This window comes from Emydura macquarii, unplaced genomic scaffold, assembly GCF_026122565.2.
Source record: "Emydura macquarii macquarii isolate MOO-44397 ecotype Brisbane River unplaced genomic scaffold, CSIRO-AGI_Emac_v2 contig_691, whole genome shotgun sequence".
Classification (NCBI taxonomy): Eukaryota; Metazoa; Chordata; order Testudines; family Chelidae; genus Emydura; species Emydura macquarii.
The window spans coordinates 12,821,015-12,837,365 of NW_027130828.1; the positions used below are offsets into that span (position 1 = coordinate 12,821,015).

Consider the following 16,351-nt stretch of genomic DNA (forward strand, 5'->3'; position numbering starts at 1 on the left):
AGAACAAATCAATATAGACATTAGGAAACTGTGATTGTTCCTCTGTTAGTTTGAACATTTATGTGAGCCCCTATTACCAAACATCAATAAAAGCCAGTTAACAGTGAAACAGCAAAACACAGATCTTAATTTATAGAAAAGGACTAGCAATAGAACCTCTTGATCCTTAACAAAGGCTAAACACAAAATCAGACCACACATTCTGGTCTTGCATGGTTTGCACTGATTCTAATAGATTTTAGTGGGGTGGGGGGCGAAATATCCATTATCACACAGGAGGGTCAGAGAATATGCAGCCTACTTTAAATATGATGATCAAGATAAATCTCTCTCCCTCACCCACAGACAGACAGGTGGGTCTTGTGGTTAAGCCACTGGACTCAAAAGATCTAAGTTGAATTCCCAGCTCTGCTGAAAATCCCTATCTAACCTTGAGCAAATCATGGACCTCAGCACGGACTGGGAATACGAGTATATACCCAGGATTCCAGGCACACTTATATATCATGTGCTGAAGACTGCACTACTATGTTTTCCCTATTATTTTTAGCCATGCTAGCCAGACTAAAAGCTAATGTGGGTATGCCTACACAAGTGCAATCACACCTCTGACTGAAATGCTAACACACCCTACATCTCTCAATTCTTCAGACCCCCCCGCCCCCCATTTGTAAAGAGGAAACCTCTGAGTTTTTTTTCTGCTTAGATTGTAAACTCTTTGGGGCAGGGATTGTCTCTTGCTAGGTATATAGACAGTAGCTAGCACAACGGGGCCCCAAGCTCTCACTAATAAATAATCAAAATGATGCTTACCTTCTCTCCATTACGAGCTTTTCCAGGTGACAACCCGGGATCACCTTTTTGGCCCTGAAACAAAGAATTAAATTCATGACAATATTCAGAGACAACTCTCTGTATATAATTTTATATATTTGGTTTTGTTTGAACTGAGCCTTTGAATTCTAAAACTATTTTATTGCGCCCCCCTCTCATCGCGTCCTCTCAAACATATTAAAGTTTTCTTATATGGTTCCACTTTACTGGGGCATGGATTGGAGTTCTTTTTTGAAACTGTTCGTTGAGGCTATAGCACTAAAGGTTTTTAAACTATTTTTGGCTGCATTAAAATAACTAAAAAGGTATTTGGAAGAAAGCAATGCCATGACTTTTCATATTTATTACATAGTTGTGATTTCCCACCTTCTCCACCCCCAATTTCCCCCTATAAATTACCATAAAAAAACAACCCAAGCCTACTGTTACTGTTAAGCAGTTCAGGTCAGCAACTTACTATAGCTGCTGTTTCCTGCTTTAACTGTAGGGGACATATGAAACCAGAGGAAAAATTACACTAATTAGGAGCTAGCAGTGGCAAGACTCAAGAGCAGTATCAGGCTTTTAGGCTGGCAGATGAAAGAGGCACATTGTATCTTAAGTGTCTCTATTCTTAATTTTTCCTTCCCACATCTGTGACTCAAATTGAACGTCTCCTGCTGTGAAATCAGGCTTTGGGGTTGGGATTTTCAGAGGAGCTAAAGGGAATTGGGTGCTCAGCTCCCAACTGGAATCTCAGTGGACCCCAAATTCCAATCGGATCCTTTGGAAATTCCAGCCTAAAAATCATAGTAGGTGGAGCGTGAGCTAAATGGGACACGAGACACACAGAATTATTTGGGAGTATGTGAGGGCAGAAGGTTGGAACATATTAGTTTTTTCTGGCACATCAAAGGTATAGTTCATCACATGCAGAACCTTATATCTGTCTCGTATATCCTCTATCACAATATGGTACCTAACACTCAGAAGTCTCAAACTATGCATCTATAGCTTCCTCCTTTTGTGATCTTAAGCAAGTCACAACCTCTGTATGCTTATCTGTAAAATGGACATTAGTTACCTACCCCAGGGGACAATTGTGAGAATCAATAAATGTTTGTCAAGTGCTTTGAGGTCCTTGCATGAAAGTTGCAAAGGACTATTATTAACCAAGGTTTCTCATTAATAGCATAAAGGCCTAGTTACAGCAAGATGAGCAGCTATTCCACCAACCTCACTGTGATGTGCTTATGTTGACACCTACTTCCAAACTTCCACACAGTGTAAATCTCCCTTCCGCCCCTGTCCCCCACCATCCAACACAATCTGATAGGTTTGGTCAGAGAGACTTCTTGGATGCAGATTGTAGAGAGCACTGCTGATTTGATGCAGATGTATCTGTACAAATTCTGAATGAAGACTTTTGGGTTTGCCAAGCAGTAAATGAACTTGTGCAGATAATCTCACTTTGCATGCAGCTGTTATCATCGCTGCAGTTCCCTACAGTGTCATCCCCTTTGCAGGCCTCAAAGCTGCTTGTGGAACCTACTATTCCTGGGAGCAGATTAATATGGTCGCTGTAAGTGTCCTCTTGGACTGTGAAGCGTTTTTTATTCTGTAAAAACTTCATTTTTCTTCTGCAAGCAGATGTCTACACTTTATGTTCCCTTCCCAGGCACATCTACTTAGCTTGATCACTTAGAGTTATGTAAACTAAGTAGTAGTTGCACTTCTACAGCACCTTTCACTGGAGGATCTCAAATCACTTTGCCAAGATTATGCCTCACATGCTTGTGAAGTCAGCACTATTGAATCCATTGTATAGATGGGTAAACTGAGCCACAGAGAGCTTGACTTACTCTCCTGCTCCCCCCCTCCCCATTCTTCCCCCCAAAAAAATCACACAGCAAGACAGTGGGAGTCGAGGCAGGAATAGAACCCAGGAGTCCTGATTCTCAGTTCCCTGTTGTAACTAAACAGGCTACACTGCTTTCCCTTTTAACTGGAAAAAAGATTTTTTCCTACTTGCAAAAAATTAGGAGCTGTGAAATTAAAATACTCCAACCCAGAAATCTGACTACTAGCAGTGTTTTAAACATCAAAGTTTCTAGAGCCAAACCACACTCCCAAAGGAAATTTATCCTCTCTATATCATTATAGAATGGAAGATTTATTCAAGAGACACACTTAAGGAAAACAGTTTAACATTTCGGCCCAAAGGCCTCCAGATGAGAGATGCAATCCCCATTCCTGCAACAGCTTTTACACGGCTTTTCAAAAACATGCTTGGGCTGATAGACCAAATGCTGTTAGGATATGTGCAGATCTACATCAGGTCATTAGCAAGTGTTTCTTCCCCCACGCCCCTCAATCAGATAATAAGTCACCAAGCATGATCTTTAGTGCAACAGATGTCTATGTCAAATTGACACGTTATCATCATCTTTACTAACTAGACATGAAGTCACCCGCTGTTGCCAAAGACAACAAAAGAAATGCAAAGTGGCAAGAGGTCCATTTAAACAGTATTACAGATTACAGATTTTTACAGATTACAGAATGCAGATAGTATTACAGATATTTGAGAAAAAATGACAGGCTAAATTCTCTGGTGGTACAAATGGGTGAACTCCAGTGAAACGGTGCCCATTTACAATAGCAGGGGATTTGGCTCGAATATTATATACAGTATTATTTTAAAAACTTGCTAAATACAGATGCCTATTAAGATTTGCCATAATGACAGGTACAAAGTGGAATTCTTAACATGGGGTATATTTTTTAAAAATTCACTAGTTTGACAATGTAAAAGAACAGCTCTAAAATTCAGTATAAACTTACAAATGATTTTATACCGTGGTATAAACGCACAGACAAACCCACCCCTTGGTGAAATAAAATTTATCATGAAATCCCTAATGTGCAGTTGACTGCCTGGCTTTATCAGTGCCCTGTTAATTCATCTGATAACTAGTGTGCTCCTGGTTTCTTCCTCCGTGACAGTGATTTGTACTAGTCATATTTTCCAAGCTGTATCTGTTTGGGAAAGTTTGGTCTCCATTGTTGGATTGCTTGTTTTTTCCAAGCTATAATTATTATAAAGTGCTATCTAGGGAAGACCTCAACTAGCAGCATGAGTGACTCTTAATGGGAAAAACTAAGACCAGCACTACTTAGCCAGTCTATCTGTCAGGGGTTGGATTTTCAGAGATACTGAGCACCTAAAGCTCCCACTAACTTCATTTGTGGTTGTGGATGCTCAGCGCCTCTGAATAAAACGTCAGTCTCAGATGTGAAAGTCCATCTGTCAAGATTAATGCAATGTGGATTCATTGCAAAAGTGAGAGATATGGGCAGAAAGTCTATTCTGCTCTCCTCCTTCCTGAGTCTGAAAAGTTGGGCTTTAAATACTAGCCAAACGAAGCAAGGCTGAAAGGAAGAGAAAACCACAGCACTTTGTACATACCTACCAAGAAGTGGCACCTGAAGAGACAGAGCTACCCAGTCTGTAAAGTTTTGCAAAAACTTGCAAAGGCATCTAAGGTCACTGCTCAGCTGAGTCCCTGGCCAGATGTAGATTAATTCTGAACCCAAGACTTAGGGTACATCTACACTGATGGCGGCAAAGTTGCTGCCGTCAGATCGATCTATCTGGATCGATTGAGCGGTCAGTGAAGACCCACTCAATCGATCCAGAAGATGCCGGAAGTCAACGCAGTAAAATCACCCCCTCAAGGGGCGTAGCGCTGCATCGATGGGAACGCAGGTCCCGTTGGCGCAGTTCAGTGAAGACGGTGCCCAGAAGGGAAGCACAAAAGTCAATGGGAGTTATGCAAGCTACTCTGCAACTCCCGTCGACTGCCACCGAATCACTGGGTAAGTGTAGACCAACCCTTAGCTATGGTTTTCACATTACTAAGGGACACTGAGCTCTCTCTTTGTCTTGGAAACCATCATGAGGAACCACCCAACCCAACTGATGGTTGTCAGCCTAGAGGCTCTCTTTTTTATTTTACTGGAACCTTTTCAAGTCAATGATGAGAAGTCAGACAGACTTGATTAACCAGGCTGCTAAAAAACTCTAGCTAGTGCAGAACGTTGAGGCCCATGTACCTAGCAGAATCATATTCATAGAACATTTATCACCTGTGCTCCACAAACCGTATTGGACTTCCAGCTTATTTCTGGATGCAATTCATGATGTTAACTTTTAACTACAGTGGAGGGTCCTGGCTTCCTTTGAAACTGTCTCTTTCTTAATGCACCTCCAAGCAAGAAGGGGAGCCGGGACTCCTCAATTATAGGAGAATAATGATCAAGAGGACTCATCAAGGGACTCATCAGCTATCAGGTCCAAAGATTTTAATTTGACAGAGCTGAACGCAGGATGTTCTGGTGAGTGTGGGGACCCTTGGGTCCAGATTCTTTCCCCACATTGCTCTATTAAACCCCAAGATGTGCTGATCATCAAAGCATGCTGCAAAGTGTAGCTTGCCTTGGGGATGATGAGTGTTTCTTATGGGTTGGGTGGGGAAGGTAGCACTGTTTCCATCAAGTTGTCAATTGTGTTCTATCTACTTTGTATAACTTCATTGCACCTTAGTAGGGAAAAGCACTGTAACTAGAATGCATCTATTACATGCACTGGTCCATTTGTCTTCCCAGCAAATGTTTATTGTCTCAAGCCCACCTGTCCAGAATGATGTAGGGGAAAGAGAAGAAAGATATAAAAAAATAAATCACAAGGCAGAGTCAATACAGCTGGAGAGAAGAAAGCTTGAACTCTAAAATCATTAGTGCCAGTGATGATTTTTTTCACCATGTACAAGGCAAGGGGTACTACTTCTGCCTACTCCCCTTCCTTCTCTCCCTCCCCTCCCCTCCCCCGAAAAAGACATCTTGAATTTGCAGATCCCATGTTGAGTTTGTAGGGCTGGCAGCTAGGATAAAAAGATCTTGATCTTGATACTTGTAAAACTCAATAAGTGTTATCTGGAACTCATTGACAGGGAATAAATACAGAACACTAAGATGTAGACTTTTTATAACCTCACTTTTCACACTATATAACTTGTAAATACAAAACAGCTGCTGTTCACCAGCACATCTCTGGTGCCTACTTTTTAATTATGTAGAGGCAGAATGCCAGGTTGCTAGAATCTTTTCCCCAGAACATCAATAGCAATTTTAATATCGCTGCTTACTGATGTGCTCATGAAAAGAATCTACTCTTATTTGCATCTTCTCTTCAATTTGAAGTGAAATCCTAAAGCTTTCATTTTGTTAGTACTTAATAGAAGGATTTTCGCTGATTCCCTCCCTCCCCCACATTCCTTTTTCTGGTCCCTATATAGGACACTATAATCTAGTTTCACTTGGGCCACCAGTAGCTCTAAAGCTAGTTCCGATTAGGTCAGGCCTCAGATAAAATCCCATTTAGTTTTACAGCACCTTTGCATTTTCTAGAGAATGTATTTACATAATGGAATGAGCTGGATATTAGAATCGAAATTTCTGGGAGAGGGAATGTTGGCCAACGCACTGGAATTAGTCCCTCTTTTCATCTGCATCTTTAACAAGGTATTCTAGCCAGCCGGGAGAGGCCTTGCTTCTAACTGGCCAACTCTTTGATAGCTCCTCTGACACAGCACTCTGGTTTTTACTGAACTGCAGTGCCCACAGTGGAACTTCTATATGGGAGGGGGAAAAGAAAAAGCAGGGGGGCAGAACTACAGGCTTTGGGGGCAGTGGGGGAACAATCAGTAGAGGAAGGAGCAGAGAACCTGGTGCAGGGGAGGCAGAGGACATCCAGAAGGAAGCAACTAGGAAAACTTGGAGTACACGGAAGAAGCAATGTACTGTGGGACTTTAGGGGCCAGGTAGGATATGATGTCCCAGGTTACTAGAATCTTCTTCGACCAAGCACTAAGATGTGATACTTTCAGCTGTGTTGGACATAACTGTACTGCACAGTCATTGACAGCATAGTGACTAAGTCCCCAGAGTTCTGTCCTAGCATGCACAGCAAAGGATTCTTTGGGGATAACTTCTTTGCTGGCTGTTCTGAAGTCTTGGCCAGGACTCTAAAGTGGATCTTTGTGAGGTATTAAAGGGGGCATCAGGCAAAGGAAGAAGAGTCTGGGTGGAATTTTGAAGGGGGAAGAGGGAAGACGGAAGGGATTTCAGAGGAGGGAGGAGACAGAGAAAGAAAGATTTTGCCAGCTCTGCTGTCTGGGTGGTCTGGACTGGAATAGCACAGTCACACAGCTGATTAAGAGTGCTGAAGGTCCCAGAGAAGCCCATAGGAAGCTGCACAGCAGCAGGGAGCTTACGGGATAGAAGTCTGATTTTGCGGAGGGGAAGAAATTTGTGGTGCCTTTGGGGGGCCTCATGGGAATTTTTAGGGTGGGGAGGGTGTGTATTTTGCAGGGAGTCTCACAGGGCGAGAGAGAGGACTTTGTAGTGTTGTGTGTGTGTATGGGAGGTGGGGAAGAGCCCTTGCAATTATTCTGCTACTAGGGTACAACAGCCTTATGTGCTTTCTCTCCTTACTGGGGTCTCTTCTGGAGCTAGAAGGCAAAAGCTTTTCACATTGGCAGATACTTACTTTAGGGCCAGGTGGACCAGGGCGGCCAGGATTTCCATGGGGACCGGGAGGACCCTAAAAAAAACCAAAACAAAGAGAGGCATAGTAAATCTATTCAAATCAAAGTTATTCTATATGGATGGAGCCAAAACCCCAGCTCCAAGCAGCCCTTGAACTTCAAGGAAGTTCAAATCCAGACTCAGCCTAGTCCCTAGGAATGACACAGGCTTTGTTTACACTAGAGAGGTTTTTGATGCACCCGCAAATCTTCCTTGTGGAAATCCAGTTCCCCAAACAGAATAAGCTATGCTAGCAAAAAGACTTTTTTCTTGCCAGTATAACTGTCTACATGGGGGCTTTTGCCAGCATACCCCACTCAACCAACATAGCTGTGCTGGCATCACTTGTAAGTGTAGATCAAGCCACTGTCACAGAAACATCTGTAATTAACAAAAGCCATTCCCGGCAGCAGAGCTGGTGTGAGCATTTCAGTCACCCTTCCCTTCCAGGGAATCAGTAGCTGTAGTTTGCTCCTCCCTGGAGGGATGTGACTTCTGCAGGACACTGATTAGGCAGCCTCTGAATTAGCCAGCAGCAGTAACAAGGGGCTAATGGCACTATGGCTAGACAGGGCTAACCCCAGGTTAGCACATTGTTCTTGTATAGCAAACACAATTGTAACCACACTGAGAATGTGAGCAGTTTGCAATAGAGAGATGGATGTGGAGATGGTTTAAAACCCTGCCTTCACATCAATGCGGGAGTCTCCTTTCAGAGTGCAAATATGCAAAGTATCAGCAACCACTTTAGAGAGCAACCTACTAACCATTTGCAACTCCATTAGCAATGGCAGAAGTGCTGATCTCTCTCAGGTGTGCTGGGCTTCCAAACAGCTCTATTGACTTCATTTTATACCAGGCACCAAGTCTAAGAGCTTCTCTGTAATAACATTTCCTGTGTGACCTGACTTCCTCCCTAGAGACACTGTTCAGTGGAGTTATGCTAGTAGACAATATGACCTTTAAACTCCTGGCAGCCTTGAAGGCTTTGTGCTTAGCCCCAATATGATACCAGGGTGCATAAAACTTAGCTGTTCTGGCAGAAGTCTGTAATAGAGACATAACCCATGTCAGTCAGGGGTGTGGGATTCTGACCAGCATAGCGGGGTGCTGGCAGCAGACCCTAGCATAGACACAGCTGTGCATAGACACAGAATAGCTTGTTTCATTCATGGGAGGTGGTTTACTATACCAGTATATAGTATGCTTTGCAGTTACAGCTGCATCCACAGTCCACACCAGCAGTCAGGACAGTTGCAAAAGCTCCAGAAGAGACAGAGATGTATATGTTTGTAACCATTTATTTGGCCTTTTAGCATAAGCACCAGGAACATTTCTGAGAGTTGAAATAAGGTGAAGTAGAGGTGGTTGCTAGAATGAAATTGTAATGATTTAACTATTTTTTTGACCTCCAGGGCACGTCCACTGAAAAGTGCTTGAAATTTTGCCTTTTTACAGGCTCTGAAGAGACTGGAATGTAAATCCATACTATGATAGGCATATGGTAAAGTCCCTGTTTAAAATGAGCTTCAATTTTCCCCGTTGGCATTTTAATGATGTTTTAATTTAAAAAATAGATACACAGATTATTAAAAATATGGTTGGTGACCCTCACTCAAAAAGCTATAGCAATTTTCTCCGCCTAGATACTAAGGGCAATTGGTGCCATAAAATACCTAAAATAGATGATATATAGCAACGTCTCCTTTTAAATCATTTATTAAAAGAATTCAACATATTTTCCCAAGACTATTTAAGGAGTTATCTGGAATAAGACGCTATGAATAGCTTATCCCAGGCTTTGTATATAACAGATGACACCTGCTAACTTTTCAGACAGAGGTAATAATGCTGCTAAATCCCAGAATGCATTCCTGGGAGGTGTGGCAATTTGAAAATTCAGTTCTGAAGACTGATATTCTGCCAACATGCAAGAACTTTATGCCATCAATAGGAGTACTTTTATTTACCCTTGATTTAAAGGAAGAGCATAGATTGGTGGATAAAGAAAAAGTTATTTGATTGATTTCTCAGTTCTGTGAGAGACTAATATTTGCTGTCATCACTGCTGCACGGTTGGGTTCAAATATCTCAGGCTGTGATTTCCAAAGGAAACTAATGGAATTAATGTCCAACTACCATTGGATTTCAGTGCCTTTAGTTGCCTTTGAAGACACAGCCTTAATATTTAGTCAGTTGTATTTATTTTTATTTACTTAAATACAAATAGTGTGTGTGTGTGTTGGGGGGGGAGGGGCGTTATTACATCTTGTAGCGTGAGTATTTGTTGAGCCAACACGATTTGTTGGGGAAGAGTCAACACAGCTTTTGTAAAGGGAAATCATGCCTCACCAATCTATTAGAATTTTTTGAGGGGGTCAGCAACCATGTGGACAAGGGTAATCCAGAGGATATGTCTTGGACTTTCAGAAAACCTTTGACAAGGTACCTCACCAAATGCTCTTAAGCAAAGTAAGCAGTCATGGGATAAGAGGGATCCTCATGGATAAGTAACTGGGGTTAAAAGACAGGAAACAAAGGGTAGGAATAAATGGTCAGTTTTCAGAATGGAGAGAGGTAAATAGTGGGCTCCCCCAAAAATCTGTACTGGGACCAGTGCTGATCATCAACAGTTGCACAAATGATCTGGAAAATATGGTAAACAGTGAAGTGGGAAAGTTTGCAGAAGACAAAAATTACTCAAGATCGTTAACTCCAAAGCTGCTATGAAGAGTTAAAAAGGGATCTCACAAAACAGGGTGACTGAGCAACAAAATGGCAGATGAAATTCAATGTTGATAAATGAAAAGTAATGCACATTGGAAAACATAATCCCAACTATAAATATAAAATGGGACTTAAATTAGCTGTTACCACTCAAGGTAGAGATCTTGGAGTCACTGTGGATAGTTCTCTGAAAATATCCACTCAGTGTGCAGTAGCGGGTCAAAAAAGCTAACAGAATGTTAGGAACCATTAGAAAAGGGATAAATAAGACGACAAAGTATCATAATGCCACTGTATAAAACCATGGTTCGCCCACTCCTTGAATACTGCATGCAGTTCTGGTCGCTCCATCTCAAAAAAGATATATTAGAATTAGAAAAGGTATAGAGAAGGACGCAAAAATTATTTGGGGTATAGCTTCTATAAGGTGAAAGATTAAAAAGACTGGGTCTGTTCAGCTTGGAAAAGAGATGCCTAAGGGGGAGATATGTTAGAAATCTGTAAAATCATGAACGAACGATGGGGAAAAAGTGAATAAAGAAGTGTTATTTACTCCTTCACATAACACAAGAACCAGGGATCACCTGATGAAATTAACAGGCAGCAGGTTTAAAACAAACATAAGAAAGTATTTCTTCACACAATGCACAATCAACTTGCAAAACTAATTGCCAGACAATGTAAAGAAGACCAAAAGCAGAAGTGGGTTAAAAAAAGAATTAGAGAAATTCAAGGAGGATAGGTCCATCAATAGCTATTAGCTAAGATGGTCAGGGCTGCAACTTCATGCTCTGGGTGTCCCTAAGCCTCTGAATGCCAGATGCTTGGACTGGACAACAGGGGATGGATCACTCAATAACTACCCTGTTCTGTTCATTCCCTTTGAAGCATCTGGCACTGGCCACTGTCGGAAGCCAGGATACTGGGCTAGAAAGACCTTTGGTCTGACCCAATATGGCCGTTCTTATGTACATCATCATATTTCATACAATGAGAAGTCTGGCAGAGCAGGGACCTGAACACAGGTCTTCCCAAGTGCAAGGCTAGTACCCTGTCGTTGGACTATTCGTCTTCTCTTGTTCTGAAGCATTTCCCTATGGTCTTTGGGATTGAGGAAATATACAAAGCCACACAACTGTATAAAGAAAATTTGTCCTAATTATAGAAGGATTAATTTTAACGACAGAGCTTAGAGCAGCAACACCTCTACAAAGTCAAGATCCTAAAATATCTTCACACATCAGCGGTTAATGCAAACAGTTCAGAGCAAGATCTAAAACACCAAGCCAGATTTACAAAGGAGGGTAGTTCAGCTGTTATGCAAGTTCAGAGTCAAACATCCTGGCTCAAATCCCATTTTACATCTTGGTCTCCTTTTGGTGCACATTCATGAGATTTGTTATCTATCATGAGGCAAGACAGAATTGTAAACCAGACAGCTATAAGAGGCAGCACAACCTCCGACTGGGAACAGCCAATGCTGACTGACACTGACAACTTCCAACTGAAAGTGCGTGATCTATGGCTACAGCTGCAGGTTTGTCATGGTGGGAAAAGAGTCACAGATATTGTGATTTTCCCGCTTGTCCATGACTTTTTTGGTGTCTGTGACTCATCCTATAGCAATGGCTGCTGTTTCATGGATCTGGACCCAGCTCCCATTCCCACTTGGGCCAGGATTAGGGTTGCGGTGCTGCTGTGGATGGTCGATGCCCCCTAACCTGTCAGGATATTTTTTAACAAAAATCATGGAGCAGTCACTAAATCCATGACTTTTACTAAATTCACCATAACTGCTCCGTGATTTTTTATTTAAAAATGCTGTGCCAAATCTGTCGCCCTATCTATGACTAAGCTTCCAATCAGAAACTCATGGGCTAACAAGGAAGGTACCTAGCACAGTTCGTATGCAGACTTTTCCGGCACAACTATAGAAATCATTAATCGAAAACCAGCCTGAAAAGGGGACTATCCTTCAGTCCAAACCAATGTTTGCAAGATCAGAATTCCGAATACTCAGGTGATAAGATGTGCAATAAAATAAGCACCCAGATCCTGGGTTTAAAGGGTTGTTCCTATACTATTGAATTGAATAAGAGTTTTAACATTAACTTCAGTAGCAGCAAGATCAGAGACATAGAGAGATGAATAGAACATGGGGTTAGCAAGATCAAAATAGGAGTCACCAATCTCATTTGAAAACTCCAAAGTGGTCTTGTCCTAATAAGAAGCATCCCAGTTTGACTAAGTGGAATTCAGTGTGCTGGTGCAGTGGGAAGTCCTAACCAGGTCACGGCAGAGATCAAGTCCAAAGGCTACAAGGACCCAATTTAAAATGTCTAGCACAGCTATGGAGGAGACAAGGGCATAGTCTGGCAATAGTCCTAAAATGGTTAAAAAAAAATAACTGATTTTGATATGTTCCAACATGATTAGCCCTTAATGAAAGATTACAAGCACATTCTTGGCAGAGGAGGAAGATTCAGTGTGGTACAGCTATACATGGGCAAAGTAACAGAACGTACAGGACAGCATCTGCCTCAGGAGCTTTGAGCAGTGCAAAATCTGAACAGGCAGGTCCTAAGATTTACGCTATGCACCAGTCTACAGTGACAATGGGAGTCTTTGGTGGAACTTTAAAATCTATGCTCCAAGCCCCCATACATGTCCAATCAGTGCTAAAATGCTATATTGGATATGGTCTCTGTGTTCTGCCAGCCCTTGGATACATTTATTCCTCACCTATCCTATAGTTCCTCTTCAATCCCCTGGGCAACTTCCCATTCCTCTTTCATACTGTCTCAACATCAGCCACCTCTCTCCTTTCATCAAATTTGCCCATAGGCAACTAACTTTAATAAACAACACACCCTAGCACGTGGCAAAACTGAAAAAAGAAATAACCACACCTAAGCATCAGTTTCAATTCACCCAGCCCAGAAACAACTGCCCTTATCCAAAGCACATGTCCCAGTGACACATACCCCAATTAAACCACTAACAGGGCTAACAACCTCTCTGCAATCTAATCAGTCCTAAATATAACAATGTGCGTCTCAGATGTTCATGGACCCATTCTATTATCTCCTGTAGCCAATGTCAGATGCAACTACCCCTTCATTTATATACACTATTCCCAAGCTACTATTCAGCTCATTCCGCTTCTCTTTCAGCTATAATAAATTATCACAAAAGGTGGCGACACTCCAACTCTGTAGAATCAGCCTGCTCAAATATGAACAACCCCTGCCTAGCAACCATTCAAAACCAGAGGGAGTCTGATAACAAACCAGTACATTTTTCACTTTTAGGTCCTAGTTGTGAATTCAAGTATAGTAATACACAAGTCATAAGGACAAGTTAGATGTCTTCAAGTCACCAGGACTTGATGAAATGCATCCTAGAATACTCAAGGAGCTGATTGAGGAGATATCTGAGCCATTAGCGATTATCTTTGAAAAGTCTTGGAAGACAGGAAATGAACAAATATAATGCACATCTACAAAAAGGGAAATAAGGACAACCCAGGAAATTATGCACTAGTCAGCTTAACTTCTGTACCCAGAAAGATAATGGAGCAAATAATTAAGCAAACATCTAGAAGATAATAAGGTAATAAGTAACAGTCAGCATGGATTTGTCAAGAACAAATCATGTCAAACCAACTTGATAGATTTCTTTGACAGGGTAACAAGCCTTATGGATGGGAGGAGGCGGTAGATGTGGTATATCTTGACTTTAGTAAGGGTTTTGATACTGTCCGGCATGACCTTCTCTTAAACAAACCAGGGAAATACAATCTAGATGGAGCTACTATAAAGTGGGTGCAAAACTGGTTGGAAAACCGTTCCCAGAGAGTAGTTATCAATGGTTCACAGTCATGCTGGAAGGGCATAATGAGTGGGGTTCCACAGGGATCAGTTCTAGGTCTGGTTCTGTTCAATATTTTCATCAACGATTTAGATAATGGTATAGAGAGTACACTTATTAAGTTTGTGGATAATACTAAGCTGGGAGGGGTTGCAAGTGCTTTGGAGGATAGGATTAGAATTCAGAATGATCTGGACAAACTGGAGAATTGGTCTGAGGTAAATAGGATGAAATTCAATAAAGACAAGTGCAAAGTACTCCACTGAGGGCTTGTCTACACTTACCTCAGAGATTCGGCGGCAATCGACCAGAGTTACGCAAACAACTTGCGTAACTCCCGTCAACTTCTGTGCTTCTGTTCTGCGCTCCATCTTCAATGCACTGCGCTGACGGGTTACCGCATTCCTGTTGACGCAGCGTTATGCCACTTGAGGAGGTGGTCTTAATATGTCGATTTCTGGATCGACTGAGCGGATCTTCACTGACCGCTCAATCGATCCAGATAAGTCGATCTGATGGCAGCGAATTTGTTGCTGTCAGTGTAGAGATAGCCTTAGGAAGGAACAATCAGTTGCGCATGTACAAAATGGGAAAGGACTGCCAAGGAAGGAGTACTACAGAAAGGGAACTGGGGGTCATTGTGGACCACAAGCTAAAAATGAGTCAACAGTGTAATGCTGTTGCAAAAAAAGCAAAGATGATTCTGGGATGTATTAGCAGGAGTGTTGTAAGTAAGACACAAGTAGTAATTCTTCCACTCTACTCCGCACTGATTAGGCCTCAACTGGAATATTGTGTCCAGTTCTGGGCACCACATTTCAGGAAAGATGTGGACAAATTGGAGAAAGTCCAGAGAAGAGCAACAAAAATGATTAAAGGTCTAGAAAACATGGCCTATGAGGTAAGACTGAAAGAAGTGGGTTTGTTTAGCCTGGAGAAGAGAAGACTGAGAGGGGACAAGATAACAGCTTTCAAGTGCATAAAAGTTTGTTACAAGGAGGAGGGAGAAAAATTGTTCTTCTTAACCTCTGAGGACAGGACAAGAAGCAATGGACTTAAACTGCAGCAAGGGAGGTTTAGGTTGGACATTAGGAAAAACTTCCTAACTGTCGGGGTGATTAATGACTGGAATAAATTGCCTGAGGAGGTTGTGGAATCTCCATCATTGGAGATTTTTAAGAGCAGGTTAGACAAACCCCTGTCAGGGATTGTCCTCCAGATGTTACTTAGTCCTGCCATGAGTGCAGGGGACTGGTCTAGATGACCTTTCAAGGTCCCTCCCAGCCCTATAATTCTATTACCCTCTAATAGCTGTGTGGCTGCTTAGACAACCTGTTTGTCTCAGTTGAGTCCTTGCTGCACAGGTGCCTCTCTCTCAACCATCACAATCTGCATGTTTGTAGGCAATCTCAACAAAGTGCCTTATGAGTAAATGGATATGGGGAAAGAACCACCCTTTAACCCTTGAAACTTGCCCCTCTAGATCAGAACTCAGGAACATAGATACTTAGATTATAAATGCTTTGGAGTAAGGACGGTCTTTTGGTTCTGTTTGTACAGCACCGAGCACAATGGGGTCCTGGTCTACTCCAGGGGCTCCTAGGTGCTATCACAATACAAATAAATAATAATTGACCTCATGTTCTGTGGAAAACCGTCAGCCTCCAGTCATAATACTCTCAGTCTTGTCTCTCTCTCACATTGATGATACAAAGAGCTTACTAAAAGCTAAAGCAAACCAAAGCCCCTTTTCAGATGCACAATCTCATCATCACCAACCCTTAGTCACTCCAGTAAGACCGGTTTTAACCACTCCCTCCTGAACTAACCACTCACAGAGGGAACTTCACCCCAGGGCATATTTATGAAAGATCCTCAGCAAATGGACCACATCAGACTATTGGCACTGAACAACTACAGCTGCAACATTTGATGCTCCCATCCGAATTAACCACCTGCTATATAGGACATGCTGAAAGGCAGCTTGTCTTCATCAAACCAAACAGTCTCAGAGACATCCATCCCTCTATCAACACACTCCTCACAAAGACAGTGGTCTGGACAATCTGCTCTCCAGCTAACTACTCCTGTTTTACTCAACCTAATCCAGTTTTCATTACCCTCCCCTTTCAGACCATCAGGATTACCTGTCCCTAAATCAATATCTCCCAGATGTAGCCACCTTTCCATAGATGAGCAGTTCTAGAGGTAGCTGCTATCCTCTATTCACATGCTTTCAGATTAAATTCTACTTTTTCCCCATTCAACTCAGAGTCAGTATATCCCCATAAGT

At 42.0% G+C, this 16,351-nt stretch overlaps 1 protein-coding gene across 1 annotated transcript in view; it reads right to left on the minus strand.

Moving 5' to 3' along the window:
* The window catches only part of LOC137148917 (collagen alpha-1(XXVII) chain-like), a 226,174-nt gene that overhangs the window by 173,661 nt on the left and 36,162 nt on the right, over window positions 1-16,351 (minus strand). The window contains exons 6-7 of the mRNA XM_067542144.1: window positions 7,424-7,477; window positions 814-867 (exon numbers count right to left, since the gene is read on the minus strand). Coding sequence (XP_067398245.1) covers window positions 814-867; window positions 7,424-7,477 — 108 coding nt within the window. The remainder of the gene's footprint in view (window positions 1-813; window positions 868-7,423; window positions 7,478-16,351) is intronic.